The sequence below is a fragment of the Delphinus delphis genome, chromosome 2, assembly GCF_949987515.2.
Source record: "Delphinus delphis chromosome 2, mDelDel1.2, whole genome shotgun sequence".
In the NCBI taxonomy this organism is placed as follows: domain Eukaryota; kingdom Metazoa; phylum Chordata; class Mammalia; order Artiodactyla; family Delphinidae; genus Delphinus; species Delphinus delphis.
The window spans coordinates 87853909-87874843 of record NC_082684.1 but is presented as its reverse complement, the minus strand read 5'-3'; the positions used below and the strand labels follow the sequence as shown (position 1 = coordinate 87874843).

The 20935-nt window shown below is 36.2% G+C and overlaps 1 protein-coding gene across 2 annotated transcripts in view; it reads right to left on the bottom strand.

The window, feature by feature from the left end:
* Nucleotides 1-20935, bottom strand: part of GOLM2 (golgi membrane protein 2) — a 112732-nt gene that overhangs the window by 2876 nt on the left and 88921 nt on the right. The window contains exon 9 of one of the 2 annotated variants that reach the window (XM_060005147.1): nucleotides 5168-5335. The exons of the other annotated variant lie outside the window; for it this stretch is intronic. Coding sequence (XP_059861130.1) covers nucleotides 5168-5335 — 168 coding nt within the window. The remainder of the gene's footprint in view (nucleotides 1-5167; nucleotides 5336-20935) is intronic. 2 annotated transcript variants of the gene reach the window in all.

Genomic DNA, 20935 nt, shown 5'->3' with positions numbered 1-20935 from the left:
TTAGAAATGCCAAACAAACCAACTTTCTCTCACCTTTCAATAACTTTCCTGTTAAATTTACAGAAATTCTCTTTTAGAATTGCAGGCAATCATTCTTCATATTCTAGCAAATTGATCTCATATTTTTAATACTGTAATTCAACAGCAATGATAACCCCAAATCTGTTAGGTGCAAAGGCTGAAATTACATCCATAATCACATTTGTATTTTGAAAATATACTAATCATTCTCTTATCAAAGAACTCTTCATACTTTAAAAAATTATCTTGGTTTTAAAAAGGAAAATAATCACTGGCACCTCTCCAGAAAGCTCTCCTTAGGACCCATGTTATGGGACCTCACTGTATGGCTATAAACACATCTTTTTTTTTTTTTTTTTTTTTTTTTTTTATAAACACATCTTTTAGGACTTTAGTAATTAAATGAAGACAATCACCATGGAGCAGTGGGAAAAGCTACTATATAAAGAAGAATTTCTAGAAATTTACAGGAAAGTTATTCAAAGGAAAAAATGATGTTACTTTTTGAGATTTTTAAATAAATAATTGTAAAGAGAAAACAAGATAACAGCAAAGGTCTAGGAACAGAAAAACAACCCTAGTCCTGGCTCAGGCACTTAACAAACATGATCTAGTTCCTAAATCTCTTTAGACTTCTAATTACCTTCTCGGTAGACTAGGGTAACAACTATTTTTCCAACTTCAAAGTAAATTAATGCATAGGAAGGCAGTCTTTACTTCCGAAGTCCTCTATAAATATAAGGAGGAGTTTGTTGGTTTTATTAACTTATGCTCTTTAGCAAAGTTTTAATATGGTGCCTTCACATTGCTTTTTCATAATTTCATAGGACTTCTGATTGCCTTTCTCTTACATTGAGCTACCATTTACATTAACTAGAGTCTACTTTCAGTGTAGCTATTCCAACCAGAATTCATGTTTCTACCAACAACCTCTTTGCATTTATCTATGACAAAATTACCTAACCAAATCTGATATACAATAACAGCCACTAAATACAATTATATGGACTGATATTTTATTTCATTTTACAAAGAAGCAAAATCTGTAAATAACTCATCAACATAAAGTGACTATTAAATATAAAGATATTTATAATTTATCAAATAATTTCTAAATTCCCTCTTAATTCAAGAAAGGACCACCTCCATAAAGCAAGCTCTACCAAGCAAGAATGCCTTGGGGAAATAAGGCAGTGAGCCTCCATTAAAATGTACAAATTAGGGCTTCCCTGGTGGCGCAGTGGTTGAGAGTCTGCCTGCCGATGCAGGGGACACGGGTTCGTGCCCTGGTCCGGGAAGATCCCACATGCCATGGAGCGGCTGGGCCCGTGAGCCAATGGCCGCTGAGCCTGCGCGTCCGGAGCCTGTGCTCCACAACGGGAGAGGCCACAACAGTGAGAGGCTCGCGTACCGCAAAAAAAAAAAAAAAAAAAAAAAAAGTACAAATTAATCCACAGGCCAAAGTGCAATTGTCCTCTAAAGCAGGCAACCCAGGGAAAAAACTCTACACTTGCTTTTACTTTTTAAAAAATTGTTTTATTCAACACTTACACAGTGCTTACAGTGTGAAAGATCCTGTTCTAAGTGCTGAATAAATATTTAAATCATACAATCCACATAACAATTGTTGAGTTAGGTAACTATATTTATCCCTAGTTTACAGATAAGGATTTCAAGGCATAGAGGTATAGGTAATTCACAAGGTCACAGAGCTAGTAAGTGGTGGAGCTAGGATTAAAATCTAGGCAGTCTGGCTCCAGAATCCGGGCACTTAGGCACTATGCTAAACTTCCTTCCATAGGTATACTTAGTAATGTGCATTTCATATTCTATTAAACAAACTTGGAACTTCTATGGCATTAAAGATAAGAGTAAAGGGAATTTGTAAACATCCATATCCTTTTTATAATAAAGAATGAATTAAAAGATATATCTATCAGATGTGTAGTGTTTCCAGAGTTAATCTTTTAGTTAACCTTTTCATTGGATCATTAGCAGAAGTCAGGGAAAAAATGTTTACACCAATGTAAATAATATAATATTTCTTTTAGGATGCTTCAGGAAACCAGGAATTAAAAATCAAAATAAACCAGGATTGTAAACACAGGAAAAACAGGCTTCACTTAATTCTACAGAATTAAGTGAATCTGCAGGCAGTACTGACCCAAATGATCAATATGCACAAACAGGCATCAGAGATAAAGCTGGAATTCTTTAGCTCCCTATTGGCAGAGATGCTGTCAAAGCCTCCATTTCATAATCCAGAATTTCGGAGACCAAAGTCAGTGTCTTTAGCTGAAGCTAGAACCTCAGTCCTGCAGCTGGAATGTCTAATACTAGGGACCCAACAGCTTGAGAAAAAACAAAACAAAACAAAAAAACACAACTGCTTCTAATACCAGGGAGAGCAGAGCAGAGCCCCTACTGGTAGAAACATTAAAGTGCTTCTGAAGTGCATGCTTCAATTTTTGAAATCTCTGGCTGCAGAGTTTCAATGGGAGCATAAAGTTTCCACTTTTCTTCCTAGGGTTTGGGGGAAGATGTTATTTTAGATGCTGAAATATGAAACACATTTGTCCCTAATACTTGTGTTACAGTGAATCCACTATGAATGTGACCACAAAATTTTAGAACTAAGAAGGATCATCTATGTATTCTAGTTCAACACCCTTACATTACAGATGAAGAAATGGTGGCCCAGAGAGTATAAGTGACTAGAAAAGCAATACACAGCTGGTCTCCTAGTTCTAAGGCTAATGGTTTTTCCCACTCTACTGCCTGCTTTCGCTGAAAGTGCAAACTGACCTAGGAACCCAACCATTATTTTTACACTGAAGCTATGAAGAAATGCTTTTAAATACTCTAACTTAATAATAAACATTTGGAATACATATTGTTGATAAACTAGGGAAGAACCATAATTCTCACTCTCCACTTTTTAGACAGTTAATACTATACCTAAAGAATCTCTGAAAACATGTTTAAAATTATTTGGTATTAAATATCCAAGTCTCCAGTATTCCTTTTTAGTCAGTTCACCCAAACTTCTCTCTCTGTATTTGCTGGAGCAGATGTTCTTACATCTTTCTGTTCCCTATGATAAAGGAGTCCCTTAGTAGCTGCACTATCCTTCTGCTGCTATCATCTAGTGAACCTCAAAATGGGATAAAAAAAATGTTAAATGGCAATCTCCAGCTCAAGTAAGATTCACTTGCAAATGAGGAAACCCCCAAATTTAACCATCCCCTCCCTACTTCATTGAGAGTATCATCTTAGGTCATTTCCTTATATTCCTGAGAATCAATGGATTTATTCTCTTGTGAAAGGAAAAGGAGGGGTTGAATGAGGGTACCGGGGACCTAAAGTAGAAAGTGGCAATGAGAACTAGGGGTGGGAGAGGGAGAAGAGCATAGGAAAGAGAGAGAGAAGGCACTGAAGATAAATGTATCTATTATGGATAAAAATCATAAAAATATCAAATGAGAACTTTGTGATAAAAGTCATCAACATTAAGATAGCCAAAATATAAGAAATAATTTTCAATACCACTGAAATTAATTGTTCTAATAAAAACCTCAAAATTATACAATGAGATGATAGAAGCTTCTATGAAAGAAAAACAGAGAATGTTTAAAGTGTAAACCAAGCAAGATTATAAGACCAGAAGTTAATGGGTTATTAACCTAGTCACAGTTGTACGAATAAAAACTCAATGAGAAAGGCATAAAATGATCAGTTAACAGTATTTATTGAGGGCCCTAGGTACGCTAAGGACTACTGTGGGGGTGGGGGCTGAATATGAAGGCAGAAAAGGATACAAACAAAATAGAAGGCAAAATAAATGAAAATTCCTGCCCTCCAAGAGCTTACAATCTAATTGGTGATACGATATGCATGCATGAAAAAGCCTTAAAACTAAGTTATAAATAATTGCAAATAAATATAATCCAAACAAATTACAAAAGCAATGAGAAAGAAATGGTAAGATTTATGAAAAATGGATGAGATTGAAGAAAAATGGATGAGTACAATTTTTTCACTGATACCAAAAAGTGTTTGAGAATTTCTCATTAACATCCGTATATAACTCCTAGCATTTATTAATCTCTTTCTAATCCAATAACCATTCTTCCCAAACTAGAATGTACTAACAAAATAATGCCTAGGTGGAAGTCAGAGTCTCTAGTTTTCCTTTTTCTATTAACTATGTAGTATTCTAGGACAACTATATTTTCTTCTGAGTTTTACAGAAACAATTCTTGTCAGGAACCTAAATAACATTTAATTACTTTAAAAAGAGTTAAGGAAGAAATCAAGATAGGTTACATTGAAAAATATTTCATGCAATGTATTATAAAATTGAATACTTCACGCATTAAGTTCATAATCAATTTTTATAGAAAAGAGAAAAAGCTCCATAAATGCTACTAAATGATATAAGCAGGCAGAAAACAGGCCTAAGAACTTGCAATAAAGCAACATACTCTGATATGCATGCGTGGGTAGGGGTGCATGCAAACAAGTAGATTCTGAACTTTCACTAAGTTAAAAGTTCAGAAGGAACACAGTTAACAAGGAAAATATGTTGAATCTGTGTATTAAACACAAAACAGACAAATCTTCAAAAACTGATTGTTTAGTATAAATTTTAAGCCTCTCAGAACAAATTTCAAAAAGAGCCTTCCTATGCTGAATCATTAGTGAAATAATCCTGTCTTCATTGTGGATGAGACCATTCCCTTTGTGGCTGTCTGGTTAATATCTGTACTTAGAATGATGAAATGCTTTCAGATGAGAAATTGGAAAAGATTTTTTTCTGGGAGTATTTGCCTTAGGTAAAGTCTAGAGCCATTTTAAACAATTTAATTCTAAAATTTCTGAAGAGTCTGAGTTTCAGATTGTAACTATAAACACTAATATATATCACATAATAACTAAAAATGAAAAAAATTAAAATGATTTATTTAAAGGTCTACAAATACCACTATCATAAAATTGTTTTCCAAAATAAAATTGAAAAACTGCACAGAACCTCTCTGTATTAAGACTGTACTGCTATTAAGTGGGGAAAATTCTACACAAATTCAACCAAAAAACTTAGAGGTGGGTTTCACGGTCACAGCATGGAGGCCAGGCCCACGCTCACCTTGGACGTCTTCCTCTCCACCATCACCATCTTCTTCCTCATTGTAAGCCAGCTCAGCCTGCTTGTCTGCCTCATACTCACCTACGTTACCATCATCCCCATTATAATCCGCCAGTTTAGAGCCATGCTGCGGATCAACAGGGGATTCATTCTCATCAAAGAATCGGCCTGTGAAGTAGGTAGAGGATTAATTCAAGAGTGAAGAGAGAAGAAAAGAAGGGACCTATACTGGAGGTAGACCAGAAAGTAGACAAGTGAAACCTGGCAATTTTCAGGATACTGGTTATAAAAAAAAAGATACACTTTCTGAAGGTTATCCAAGATAAAAGGAAATAAGAATGAAGACCGAAAATAATTTTATTTAAGAATTTCTCTTTTGTGTTAATTCCAGTACTTGCTGCTTAAGGTTTGAATGTTTTCTTAAAGAAAAGGGCACAATTTTCAGAATTGTTTTCCTAATAACCAGCAACTTCTCTGACAGAAGTATTTGTCTAATTTAACACTTTAGGAGAAGAATAAATAATTTTATTACTAGATACAATACATACTTGAAATCTGTAGTCATTTACTGCTTTGTGAAACATCACTTTCCACGAATAATTTTGATAACTTTTCTTATCAGAATAAATGAGTACCGTGTAAGCTAGTTTCTTTTTGGAAAATAAGACAAACTAACATACTGGAGGGCTATTTTAAGTTTCTTCACTAACAGTGATTCACTATAGTCATGGATTTCCAAGGAGGGATGGCAAAGAGAGTAAACTATCAGAATCCCTAGTGGTATGTGTTTTGAAAAACATCCCAAGTAATTCTGATTTATTCTTTCTCATTTCCTGAACAATATTTCTAAAAGTCAATGACAGAGGAAGCTTAAGAAAGTTGACTGACATGAGGCTGTTATATTATATTCATAGCAATTAGAAATCAAGAAGAGCAACAGACATAACACCTACTGTAGAAAGCTATTCAACAATATTCAACAAATGGACATTGAAAATAAAAATGCTAGGCAAACTAAGGTGTGACTCACAACACAAGTTAAACTCTACTTTGACACTGAAGTGGCAAAAAAGTAAATTTAATAAATCCCTAAAATATGAATAACATTAACTTACTGATGATGTAAGAATTTAAGACTTTTTTAGAAATTATAAACACTTTCTATGATAGGTTTAAAAATTTTCAAATTATATTTTTAAAATCCACATTGCAATGAGACAAACTTCCTCTGCTTGGAAAGAAAAGTTAAGTATAAAGAGAAAGAATTATGGAGGTATTGGTCAATTCTACAGATGGCTCACCACATCATCAGGCCAATATATTTCTAATTGCTGTGTAAAGAGTCATTCAGGAAATATCAAAATACATAAACAGCTTATACAACTCAATATCAAAAACACAAACAACCTGATTAAAAAATGGGCTGAATAAACATTTTTCCAAAGAAGACATACAGATGGCCAACAGGCACATGAAAAGATGCTCAACAACGCTAATTACTAGAGAAATGCAAATCAAAACCACAATGAGGTATTACCTCACACCAATCAGAAAGGCTGTCATCAAAAAGTCTATAAATAATAAATGCTGGAGAGGGTGTGGAGAAAAGGGAATTGTTGTGCCCTGTTGGTGGGAAAAAGTAAATTGGTGCAGCCACTGTGGGAAACAGCATGGAAGTTCCTTAAAAAACTAAAAATAGGGCTTCCCTGGTGGCACAGTGGTTAAGAATCCACGTGCCAATGCAGGGGACACGGGTTTGAGCCCTGGTCCGGGAAGATCCCACATGCTGTGGAGCAACTAAGCCCGTGTGCCACAACTACTGAGCCTGCACTCTAGAGCCCGCGAGCCACAACTACTGAGCCAGCATGCTGCAACTACTGAAGCCCGCATGCCTAGAGCCCGTGCTCCACAACAAGAGAAGCCACAATGAGAAGCCTGTGCACCACAATGAAGAGGAGCCCCCACTCACCACAACTAGAGAAAGCCTGTGCACAGCCAAGACCCAACACAGCCAAAAGTAAATAAAATTAATTAATTAAAAACCTAAAAACTAAAAATAGGGCGTCCCTGGTGGCACAGTGGTTAAGAATCTGCCTGCCAATGCAGGGGACACGGGTTCAAGCCCTGGTCCTGGAAGATCTCACATGCCGTGGAGCAACTAAGCCTGTGCGCCACAACTACTGAGCCTGCGCTCTAGAGACCACGAGCCACAACTACTGAGCCTGCATGCCACAACTACTGATGCCTGTGCACCTAGAGCCTGTGCTCTGCAACAAGAGAAGCCACCGCAATGAGAAGCCTGCGCACCACAATGAAGAGTAGCCCCCGCTCACCGCAACTAGAGAGAGCCCACGTGCAGCAACGAAGACCCAAGGCAGCCTAAAATAAATTAAAAAAATAAAACAAAACAAAAAAACCCCCTAAAAATAGGGACTTCCCTGGCAGTCCAGTGGTTAAGATTCTGCACTCCCAATGCAGGGGGCACAGGTTTGATCCCTGGTCGGGGAACTAAGATCCCACATTTGGCACTGTGTGTCCTAAAAAAAAAAAAACAAAAAAAAACCTACCATATAATCCAGCAATTTCAGTCTTGGGTATATATCTGAAGAAAATGCAAACACTAATTCAAAAAGATACATGTACCCCCCAATGTTCATAGCAATATTATTTACAATAGCTAAGATACGGAAGCAATCTAAGTGTCCATCAATAGATGAATGGATAAAGAAGATGTGGTATATATATATACAATGGAATACTACTTAACCATAAAAAAGAATGAAAATTTTGCCATTTGCAACAACATGGATGGACAGGGAGGGTATTATGCTTAGTGAAATAAGTCAGACAGAGAAAGATACATACTGTATGTTATCACTTATACGTGGAATCTAAAAAATAAAACTAATGAATATAACAAAACAGAAACAGACTTGCAGATACAAAGAACAAACTAGCAACAACGAAGACCCAATGCAGCCAAAAATAAATTAAAAAAAAAAAAAAAAAAAAAGAACAAACTAGTGGTTACCAGTGGGGAGAGAAAAGGGGGGAGGTGCAAGATAGGAGTAGGGGATTAAGAAGTACAAAGTACTATATACAGAATAATTAAGCTATAAGGATATATTGTCCAACACTGGGAATAGAGCCAACATTTTATAATAACGTTAAATGGAGCATAATCTATAAAAATTTTGAATCACCATGTTGTACACCTGAAAATAATGTAATATTGTAAATCAGCTATATCACAATAAAAAAAATAGTCTATCAGGAAAATAGTTAAAAAATAAATCATACTCACATAGGCTTTTTTTTGGTGGGGGGGGCAGTAAAAAAAAAAGGAGGACTGAAGTAAATGGGGATAATGAAAAAGAGCATAAAGTCATCTTAAATCTATTCTAGAATAGAGTTGGGTATGTACAATAAATAAATGGAAAAGTTGATAAAAGAGTTAGAGAAAAGAAATGGATATACAAGAGTTAAGAAGGATAAAAGGATATACAAGAGTTATATAAAAGGATATACAAGAGTTAACAAGAGAAGAATAGGTAAGCTATTTGTGAGAAAGACCCTGTCTCCTAATGATAGTTATACAAAACAAAACATTTTGGTGTCTTTTATTATTATCTGTTTCTCTAATGATAACATAAATGATGCCAATGTAAGAAAGAAAAAAGGGAGATTTATAGAAATCTATATTTTCTTTTTTTAATATGCAATATTATGGACAAAATACCTGGAGCAGTTAAATCATCTTTATGCAATGTGAAATTGCTGTTTTAAATATATAAACATTTTGATATGGTACTTACTAGTGAGTTTCTCAAGGTACATTATTTCCTCCAAGAAAATATTTTCATTTTTTATGAGAATTATGAAATATAGAAGACCAAAAAATTAGTCTAAAAAAGTTATTGCAAAATATAGTTAATTTAACTAATATTATAAGGACATGGTATATTAATCAAAGAAATGGTCGACCTGTACCTATTATAATATTCCAACAGAACAATTTACAAAGTTTCTTCTCTTTTTTTAAAAGGTGTTTGGTGTTCTGACTAGCCTGAATTCAGTCATAAAATTTTCATACTACAGTTACAGTGACCTACAGAGATAATAAGAAAATCACTAACAAGAATGGATGACCACAATAGTAATTCATACAGTACAATAGACAACAAGAGACAAAAAAACAGAGCCAACTACATAAAATTGCCAGTCAAGTTGGGGATATCAAACTTCACAGTAGACAGTGAATGAATATGGCTATATAAATAAAATGCATGATGCTGATCAATATAACAGACTGCTAAATTATATATTAGGCATCATATTTGCAAAAAATTATACAAGGGAGAAATCAGTGTGGGTTAGAGCTAGAAAGGAAGGTTTCAAAAAAGAGGCAATCGGGTTTCTATAGTGTAGTGGTTATCATGTTTGCCTCACAAAAAAGAGGCAAATATATTGGACCATGACAGAGAGAAGGAAAGGAGCGTTCAAATAAGAACGAAGATGGAGTATTCAGGAGACAGTAAAGAGATTAATTTGACTGGATTTATATTAGGAAGCAGAAAGATGAAGTCTGAAAGATGAAGTTTGAATTGGGAATAATTATGGAAGACCTTTAAAGTCAGAGATTTTAAAAGGCTTCCTATATCTACTTCACAAGGTCATTGTACACTGCAAAGAAAGGCTTGTCTTCAGGACTGGTCCTTGGCTTGATTGTGGGATATAACTTCTGAGCCCTTGAGCCATGCTTACCAGTTTGATTGGACAAATTTATCCTAATGAAGTGATTCATGGTGAATATTTGTTTTTGCTAGGTGGAGGCAGGCAGGTCTAGAGTCTGAATAGCTGACCTCAGTCACGTGGGCACTACATGACTACATGAGGATACTACATGAATGACCCCCAATAAAAACCCTGGACACCAAGGATCACATGAGCTTCCCTGGTTGGCAACACTTCACATGTGTTTTGTCACACTTCTTTGCTGGAGACTGGAAGGAGACACCTGGAAGCTGACATCTGCTTTTTCCTAGACCTTGCTCCATGAGCTTTTCCATTTACCAATTTTAATCTCTGTCCTTCTGCTGTACTAAACTATAACTGTGAGTATTATAACTCCTCTGGGTCCTGTGAACTCTTCTATTGAATCATCAAGCCTCAGGGTGGTCTTGGGGGACTCCCAACACAGCACCTTAATATATCTGTTCTGCAACTTGCTTTATTCCCTCCACATTATGCTTTTGAGATTTACCAACGTTGATAAATGTAGCTTTATTCATTTATTTTAACTCCTATGTGATTCTACTGTATGTCTGGTACATACACCTTGATATTATCATACTGATGATTATTTGTTTTCAATTTTCAATGTAATAAACAATAAATATTCTTGTACATGCCTCCTTATATATAAGAACGTTTGTAGGTAACATATTAGGTGCTAAATTGCATGGTATGTACATCTTCTCACACTTATGATCGATTTTTTTGTTTGTTTTTTTGTGTTTTTTTTGGCGGTACGCAGGCCTCTCACTGTTGTGGCCTCTCCCGTTGCGGAGCACAGGCTCCGGACGCGCAGGCTCAGCGGCCATGGCTCACGGGCCCAGCCGCTCCATGGCATGTGGGATCTTCCCGGACCGGGGCACGAACCCGTGTACCCTGCATCGGCAGGTGGACTCTCAACCACTGCGCCACCAGGGAAGCCCCGATCTTTGGATTAACAAAAGTTCTTAATTTTAATAAAGCCCAATTTATCATCTTTTTCATTTATGGTTAGCTTTTTGGGGGGCTTATCTGGTTTTAGAAATCTTTGCCTACTCCACATCATGAATATATTCTCCTGTTTTCCTCCAGAAGTTTTATTAGCTTAAAATTTTAAATCTGTAATCTATCTTGAATTTAATTCTGTGTATTGTGTGAGATAGGGGAGCCAAGGTTATTATTTTTCCATTTGGCTATCCAACTGACTCAGTACTATTTATTGAGAAGACTATCCTTCCCCCCATTGCATTGCAGTATCAACTCTGTCATAAATCAAGTGACCATATATATGTAGTCAGTTCCCGTATTCTTTGATCTGTTCCATTGGTCCATTTGTCCATTCTTGTGCAAATACCACACTGTCTGAATTACTTTATCAATAACAGTTTTTATAGTAAGTCTTGATATCTGGTAGTGGACATCAATAAGTTTTTTTCTCCTTATAGATTGTCTTGGCTATTCTTAGCAAGACACATATATGTATAGCTGAATCACTTTGCTGTATACGTGAAAGTAACACAACATTGTAAATCAACTATACGTCAAATAAAAATAGTTACCTGCAAAAAGCTAAAAAAGTTTCTTTTTAAAAATTTCATTTTATATGTTTACTGCTGACATGTAGAAATGCAATTAATTTTTATATTAATCCTATATCTAATAACTTTGCTAAATATATTTATTTAATAGTTTGTAAATTGGTTTTGAATTTTCTACATAAAAATCATCTTAATATCAGTTTTGTCAGTTTTATTTCTTCCTTTCTAATCTCTATACTGTTTATTTTCTTTTCTTGTACTGTATTTCATTGACTAGGACCTACAGTGAAAAGCTGAATAAAAGTGATGATAATGGTTATCCTAGTCGTCTTCTGGATTTCAGGGGAAATTTTTTTTTTTTTTTTTTAAAGTATCAGTTGTCTTCCAGTGCTCTGACTCTTACTTTATTTATTTATTTATGGCTGTGTTGGGTCTTCGTTTCTGTGCGAGGGCTTTCTCTAGTTGCGGCAAGCGGGGGCCACTCTTCATCGCGGTGCGCGGGCCTCTCACTGTCGCGGCCTCTCTTGTTGCGGAGCATAGGCTCCAGACGTGCAGGCTCAGTAATTGTGGCTCACGGGCTTAGTTGCTCCGCGGCATGTGGGATCTTCCCAGACCAGGGCTCGAACCCATGTCCCCTGCATTGGCAGGCAGATTCTCAACCACTGCGCCACCAGGGAAGCCCCCTTAACCATTTTTAAGTGTATAGTTCAGTGGCATTAAATACATTGACAGTGTTGTGCAACCATAACCACCATCTATGTTCAGAACTTTTTTCATCTTCCCAAACTGACACTCTGTATGCATTAAATAATACCCCCTTCCCCACCCAGCCCCCGGCAACCACCATTCTGTTTCTATGAAATTTTACTACTCTAGGTACCTCATATAAGTGGAATCACAACAGTATTTGCCTTTTGTGACTGGCTTATTTCACTTATCATAACGTGTTTTTTTTTTTTTTTTTGGTACGCCCCCCCCACCCCCCGCCGCGGCCTCTCCCGTTGCGGAGCACAGACTCCGGATGCGCAGGCTCAGCGGCCATGGCCCACGGGCCCAGCCGCTCCGTGGCACGCGGGACCTTCCCGGACCGGGGCACGAACCCGCGTCCCCTGCACCAGCAGGCGGACTCCCAACCACTGCGCCACCAGGGAAGCCCTATCATAACGTTTTGAAGGTTCATCTACGTTGTAGCATGTGTCAGAATTTCATTCCTTTTTAAAGCTGAATAATATTCCATTGTACATATATGCCACATTTTGTTTATACATTCATTTGTTGAATACTTGGGTTGCTTCCACCTTTTGGCTATTGTGAATAATGCTGTTATGAATATGAATGTACAAATACCTGTTCAAGTCCCTGTTTTCAATTCTTTGGGGTATATACCCAGAAGTGAGAAGCCTCTTTTATAGTCCTTTTATTTTCATGTTTTCTACATGTTTGTGTTTAAGATTTAGTTGTAAACACTATATATAGCTGGATTTGATTTGCATATCTTTTTATCATCTCTTATAACAGGTAACTTTAATCTGTTTATATTTATCGTGGTTTTTGTAGTATTTGATCTTAGTTCTTTGACTTTACTGTTTGGATGCCTTTCTTTGAATTTTCTTCTTCCTTTCATTCAATATTATCTCCTATTCCTCCTCTGCCCACTGAGTACATCTTCATTTTGTCCTTGCTGTCCTCATTAGCTGGTATAATAGTCTATGTTGATAGTTATTTTCTACTCATCAGGATGAAGATATTATTCTATTATTGTCTGGCATTTAATTTGCTGATGAAAAATCTGCTGTCAATATAATCGTCACTCCCTGGAAATAATCTATATTTTTTGGTATCATTTAAGATTTTTCCCTTTATTTTTGGATACTCTTGAGGTTTTCCTACAATGCCTAAAAGCAAAGACTTTCTTCATTTATCCCAGGCATATCTGATCTAACAATTCATGTCTTTCTTCAACCTCAGAAAACTCTGAGCACTTTAAAGTTTTCAAATATTGATTATCTACCATTTACTCTATTCTCTACCCAAAACTCCTATTAGACACACATATATATTCTGTCTCTCTTAACATCTCTGTCACATATACATATGATATATACTTACCTCAGTATCTATGTCTTTGCTACTCTGTGCTACGTTCTTGTTGAATATCTCAGTACAAGATTCCTAATCAGTCAGTCAACTATGTTCATGGTCTATCTCATAAGTTGATTTTTTATTTCAATGATTATACTTTTCATTTCTAAAATGTACAACTGATTTTTATAGCTAGCTGTTTTTGTTTTATTTCTGCCTGTTTCTTAATCTCTTCTTTTTTTGAATAAGTTATTTCATCATCTCTCTTTGAGGACCCTTAAACACAAAAATAATTTTTATGTTTCAATTGTTGGTATGTTGGCTCTCTTAGCATTAACATTTTTCATATATTTGGGGGTTTTGGTTTGCTGATTAATTTTCAGTGTGGATGTGTGTATGGGGGGCGGGGTATTTGTGTATTTTCTCTTCTACCCTCTGTGTTCACCTATTCATTTTATTGTATTTTATTTAAAATAAAATTATTTTATTTTATTATGTATTCATTTTAGAGATGTCCCAGTTCCCCAGACTAGGATAAGATTTTTAAATCACATTTCAGAGTTTCTATACCATGATGCTATTTGGGATAGCACAGATTCATTACAGAACTAATAGTGATGTGGTATGACCATGCAGTATGGTCGTAAGGCTGCATCTGCAGGTTTCTGGCTCCATAAGCCTTCAGGTTGCTAAACACTGTAGTTCTTGATGGCAGTCAGCAACATTTATTTTCTGCTTCCTCTGCCAAGGAAGATGGGGCCTTATTTAGATTCTGGCATTAAGCAATAAGCCTGGCTCCCATTATATTCTTTTGCTCTTAAGAGTCAAATTCCTTGAAGCCTCATTTCCAGACCTGGAATCTAATAGGTCTAATCATTCATTTCCTTTCATCATCGTGTATTTTTGTTTCATTTCTTTTTTTTTTTTTTTTGCGGTATGCGGGCCTCTCACTGTTGTGGCCTCTCCCGTTGCGGAGCACAGGCTCCGGACGCGCAGGCCCAGCGGCCATGGCTCACGGGCCTAGCCGCTCCATGGCGTGTGGGATCTTCCCAGACCGGGGCACGAACCCGTGTCCCCTGCATGGGCAGGGGGACTCCCAACCACTGCGCCACCAGGGAAGCCCCTATTTCTTGACCACAGTAATTTTTAACATGTTTTTGAGATTATCAATATCCTTTTAGTTCTCTCTTTTTACATTTTATCTATTGTTATCTGTGTGAGCAGAGTGGATATCTCAAAGGTGATAAACCCACTAAGCCATCTAGATCAGAGGTTGAAAAATACTTTAAAAAAAAATCCATACATAAAATGATGTACTCTCTGATACACTACCTTGTCTCACCAAGTTGTTCAGGGGAATCATTAACCACAGTTAAATAAATGAATTTCTGCTGCTACTCACCCTGGAGCAGGCATACAGAAAAGCCCATATTGATCAACAATCACCACCTACTGTTTTGAAAGTCCTTGTGACTTTCAGTACAGGGCTGACATTTGAAATGAACTGTTTTCTCAATTCAAGGCATCTAAATATATAGAGTACAGCCCTCCTAATTGGCAAACAGGTGGGTCTTCCATGAATTCTCCATTTCAACTACTTTGGAGGATGTCTGACTATTTCTTTGAAGTGTGCCTCCAGGATACTCTGAAGTATCCCCTAAACTATATTTTGTATCACCATATAGACTACATTCTACATTTTAAATTAAGCCAACACAAATATATTTTCTAAATAATGGCAAAACATGCCAACAGATTACCTAGCCATTTTTGTATGATGTGGCAAGACAAAATTAAATTTATAAAAAATGTATCAATATAAGTGTGATGTATTAAGTTATAAAATATGCTAAATTTAAAACTGTCAAAAAAAATTGTTGTGGTTATTGTATAAAATCTAAGATTTTCCCCCCTATGTCCAGTAGTCAGTTTCAACAAAATTTTCAACTTGTTCTAACAGCATATCATTTAGTATCTACAGGATCAAATACTTTTATATTCATTACCTATTTACACTTCTATTATTTGTACTTATTGATCTCTATATATACCTTTGGTCTCTAGATGAAGTAAAATTAGATGACGATATGGATTGAGATTATAACTGTCTCCATGATGCAAAAGGAGTCAGGACAGGAAAAGAGATTTCTTCACATACTCAGACACTTTCTTCCTACTCCTACTTCGTACTTTTCATTTATCAATAAGGTCTCATTATGATAACAGTGCTCTGTCTCTGGCATTTTTAACGCAGTACGTTTTTTCTCGAGACTACCATCTCCTCATTTACCATTTTTCAATATTACTTCTCAGTCTAATACCCCTTGCTCGCTAACTTTCAGGTAATACTTCCCTCTCAAGCCCAGTCTAACCTCATGTACCTTTCTATACTGCCATGAGGTTAACTACAAGGTTTCTAACATACAGCTTAGCCCCTGCCCTGGATCAACTACAAGGTTTCTATTCTATATTCTCATGTTATAGAAAGGGGTCACAAACTCAAACGCCTCCAAGTATCAGACAAGCAAGATAACTGGATGTATTATGTCAAAGTGGGATTATGAGAAATGGGACAAGGCAAGTCTCATTCTAAACAGAATAGTCATAATCAGTTCCAGTGATTATGTCAAACAATCTGGTTTAAGAGAATTAGAGACTGGGAATTTTACATGAAATCTCTTGACTTTTAAATACTGGCAACTATTTCAGATTTTTAAAAATCACTGTGTGGACTGAACAAAACTAATATGCTAGCTGGATATGGTGAAGTCTCATCAGTTTTCAATCTCTGCAAAGAATTATTTTTGCTATTTAACAAAGTTTTGGAAACAGAACATATAGATCTAGCCTAACACAAGGTCACTTTCTTCAAATTCCACTAAAGCCTGGCCATTCCTATAAGCCTTAATCTCCCTAATGAACAAATACACTTATCCCTCATCTGCTATTCTAAACGTTCTCTTTTACCTACTTTGAATACAGAAGGAAAAGTGAAGTTAACAATTAAAACTATAGAGGGAACTCCCTGGCAGTCCAGTGGTTAGGACTCCATGCTTTCACTGCTGAGGGCCCAGGTTCAATCCCTGGTCGGGGCACTAAGATTCTGCAAGCCACACAGCATGGCCAAACAAACAAACAAAAACAATTAAAACTATAGAGAAAAAAAATGCCCTTAATGCTTATTCATGAAGAATAAAGTCAGAATAAAATGGCAAAATATTTTTAAAAGACAATAGAAATGGAAATTTAGTATATAAAAACTTAATACACGCAACGAAACAACAGAGGAAAAATTGTGGTTACAAATGCATAGTGTTTTGCCTAACAGGCGTTTGATAAAAGTTTGTTTATAAGTTAATATATTAGTAAGAAAGAATTAAGTGTGGAGAATTAAGTATCTGTCCAAAAACTTAAAAGGGGAATAAAGTGACAAGTCACAAATAGCAAAGAATAAAATAAAAGGCAGATTGAAAATTAAAAAGTGGCAAAATTAGTAGTTGGGTTTTTGGAGAATAAAAAAAATTTAAACAATCTGTAAACTACAATTTAAAAAAAGAAAAACTATAAAAGATTCAGGACTAAGAATTTTAGAATAAAGAAATTAAAAGTAGGGAACTTCTCATGTATTATATAATTTATGACCAAGTAATCATTTTGATTGTGTTAACTACAGAAATATAAAATTCCAAAAGTAACGCAGTAAGTTTAACAAATGTTTACTATGTACATGCAAGGCTGGGAAATAAAAAAGAATAAGACACAGTTCCTGCCCTTGTGAGTTACCACTCTAACAGAGAAGACATGTATACAAACAGTTATAGGATTCAGGACACACTACCCAACATTGAGGTCCTTTAATCTTTTGTTTTCCAGATTTAAGGAAACCCTTTGCTCATATCTCTTAAGCTATCTATAACACAGCAATTTGGTGTTATTTATCTTTATTCACAAAAGTATACTTTTGTGAATAAAGATAAAACAACTACTTTTTCTCCCTACCTAATCCCTCCAGAATTCAGGAGCTCTTAGTCAGAAATCTTGTTTTCATGGCAATATAGTTATTTTAAGTTCAGTAAGAATCTGCTCTCCTTGTAATAGAACACAGTTGGAAACTTTGGCTATATTACCAAGGCCCTGACTAGAATGTCATATTTGAGAATGATGCATAAAATCTGATATGACCAGACAGCTTCATGGAACTAGGGCTGGGTTTAAAGTGTCAATACTTATAAAGTGCCCCCATCCCCCCTCGGAAAAACCAGCTTATACCTGGTATACAAAGTTCCCAGCCTTACAGATGAATAAGGAAGGTCACTTCCTGGCAGGCCCAGGAACTTCAGGATATCTTGTGAACCTCAAGAAGATAGGAACTGTCTCTAGGTACTGCAGGCGAAGTCTGAAGGCGAGTCTTTGGCTTGGCTTCCTCACCTCCAGAGGCTTTTAAAAATCCAATCTGAGAATCCTTATGAAAAGTTCCAGCAAAGAAAACTCAAAAGACCTATGTGGTCAATCACTATTCTTGTACTCACATAAATAATCAGGCCAAGTTTAATGAGACTAGACTTATTTTGAAAAATAGTCTTTGATTATCTTTGATAGAAATGGGGTGACTATAGAGAGAAAAATGATGCTTCAATAGAAAATGACAGTAAACCCTTGTGGCTATTAAATACTAGTCCTATTTATTGTCTTTAAGATCTTGTTACCTACCTGCAAACTAGACTAGATGCGGAATCCTTTTAGTTTCCTTCAATATCTGGCTGCAACTCTCCAAATTAAAGTTTCCAATTTTTCTCACCCCTTCTAACTTTGAATCATTAAAACTTAAAACTGTCCTTTTCCCAAAGTCTTGCAAGCTGAAGATGGACAGTTTGATATAAACTTCAGAGAAATCACCACAACAGTTCATGTATGGACAACCTTTGTGCCTGTTGCCATTTAGGCCACTTAGAAAGTTCAACAGATCACCTGATGACATTACCAGATATTCAAAGAAAAGCTGTTATATTGCCAATGCAATATGAAGCATCTGAAGATGGTTCAGGTCCAACATCTAGAAAATCTTCTTGATTGACTGTCTTCTGGACTAAAAAACCGAGTTTACAGTTTGTACCAACCATTAACCTTTGTTTTTCTTATGTTTCCCTTGAAATACCCAGGACTGAGACTAGTTCAATGGGTTATGGAGCAAGCTAACAACTCAGTTTCTGGATTGTGAAACTTCATATGGAACTTTCAGACAGAGGAATGACAGGTTTCAGGACATGCAACCTGAAAACATAGCACCTTGAAATATCAAATATTTCAAGCTGAAGGAATTTGAGAAATGGCATGTGCAGAAAGGACTTTCTGACCTTCCCCTGAAGCAGGTCATAAAACCCTTATGTGAGTGGTATCCTCCCTATACCTGGAGTAAAGGAATATCCTTATATCCAAGACAGAAGAACATCAAGAAGAATCTGAACAAATGAGCCTTGTTAAATTTCTCCCAGTTTACTACACTTACTTCATATCCTTTGTCCTATCATATCTTTCCACTCTTCATCAAGCCTATTACAAAAACATTCAACGCTAAGTATTTAGCATTGATTGGAAAAGGAATAGTTGGTCCTAAAATCTGCCTGTACCATAGTGAGATGCCAGATTGCACTATTTAATTATGTAACAGCTAATAAAAAAACCCCAAAAGATTTGGAAGGAATATTCAGCTGTCTAAGACTCCCATTAATTTGGGCAAGATAAATACATTTCTTTTGAAGACTGAATAACAAATTTGTTGAAGGGTTCTCAATTGGAGGGGGAAATGGAATATTACTCAGCCATAAGAAGGAACGAAAATGGGTCATTTGTAGAGATGTGGATGGACCTAGAGACTGTCATACAGAGTGAAGTCAAAAAGAGAAAAACAAATATCGTACATTAACGCATATATGTGGAATCTAGAAAAATGGTATAGACGACCTTATTTGCAAAGCAGAAATAGACACAGACGTAGAGAACAAATGTATGGATACCAAGAGGGAAGGGAGAGGTAGGAGGAATTGGGAGATTGGGATTGACTTATATACACTATTGATACTATGTATAAAATAGATAACTAATGAGAACCTACAGTATAGCACAGGGAACTCTACTCAGTGCTCTGTGGTGAACTAAACGGGAAGGAAATCCAAAAAAGAGGACATATATGTATACGTATAGCTGATTCATTTTGCTGTATGGTAGAAACTAACACGACATTGTAAAGCAACTACACTCCAATAAAAATTAATTAAAAAAATAATAAATTGGAAGGAGAAATTAGCCTAATAATATAGATTTGCACTTTGAACACTAATCTAGAGGAAACAAAAAGTAGGCAAATATGTTCCCAATTCTGCGTTAATTATTTTTATTTTATTTTTTTAAAATTTATTTATTTATTTTTGGCTGCACTGGGTCTTCATTGCTGCATGTGGGCTTTCTCTAGTTGCGGTGAGCGGGGTCTACTCTTAATTGCAGTGCGCGGGCTTCTCACTGCAGTGGCTTCTCTCGTTGTGGAGAACAGGCTCTAGGCACGCGGGCTTCAGTAGTTGTGGCTCATGGGCTCTAGAGCGCAGGCTCAGTAGCTGTGACACCCGGGCTTAGTTGCTCTCTGGCATGTGGGATCTTCCTGGACCAGGAATCGAACCCGTGTCCCCTGCATTGGCAGGCGGATTCTTAACCACTGCGCCACCAGGGAAGCCCTGCGTTAATTATTAACTCAGAGGGCTGAGCCCATGAAGTTCCAGACATGAATAATGATCACTCATTTGTATCAAATCTATAACTTGTTTATTGGCAAAGGAAACCTCTTCTTTATGAACGGGTCACTCACTAAATACGTTTTAGACTTCAGAGATAATTCATGAAAAAAGGAAACTTTTGCAGCATATTGACATTCTCATTTACCATTTCAGTTACTTGGAGGTAAAACTTACCCTAATGTTAATCTAAAATATTAATCTTGAAAATGTGTTTTTAAGAAAGAAGATATCACTCAAAATAGAAAAAAGACAAAAAATACTACATATACATTTCATTGATTCTAAGATGGACTTTTTCACATTTAATACTGCTAACATCAGGATACATCTTCAAATCAGTGATGTGTCATAGTGTAATTAGCAGCAACTTTTTTCCTTTCTTGGTGGTAAAAAAAAAAAAAAAAATGTGTTGGGACTTCCCTGGCAGTCCAGTGGTTAAGACTCCACACTTCCTTTGCAGGGGAAACGGGTTTGATCCCTGGTCAGGGAACTAAGATCCTGCAGGCTGTATGGCGTCGCCAAAAAAAAAAAAAAAAGTGTTGAACTTAAAATTAATGACTTTCAGATTCAATGAAATATGTGATCTGTCT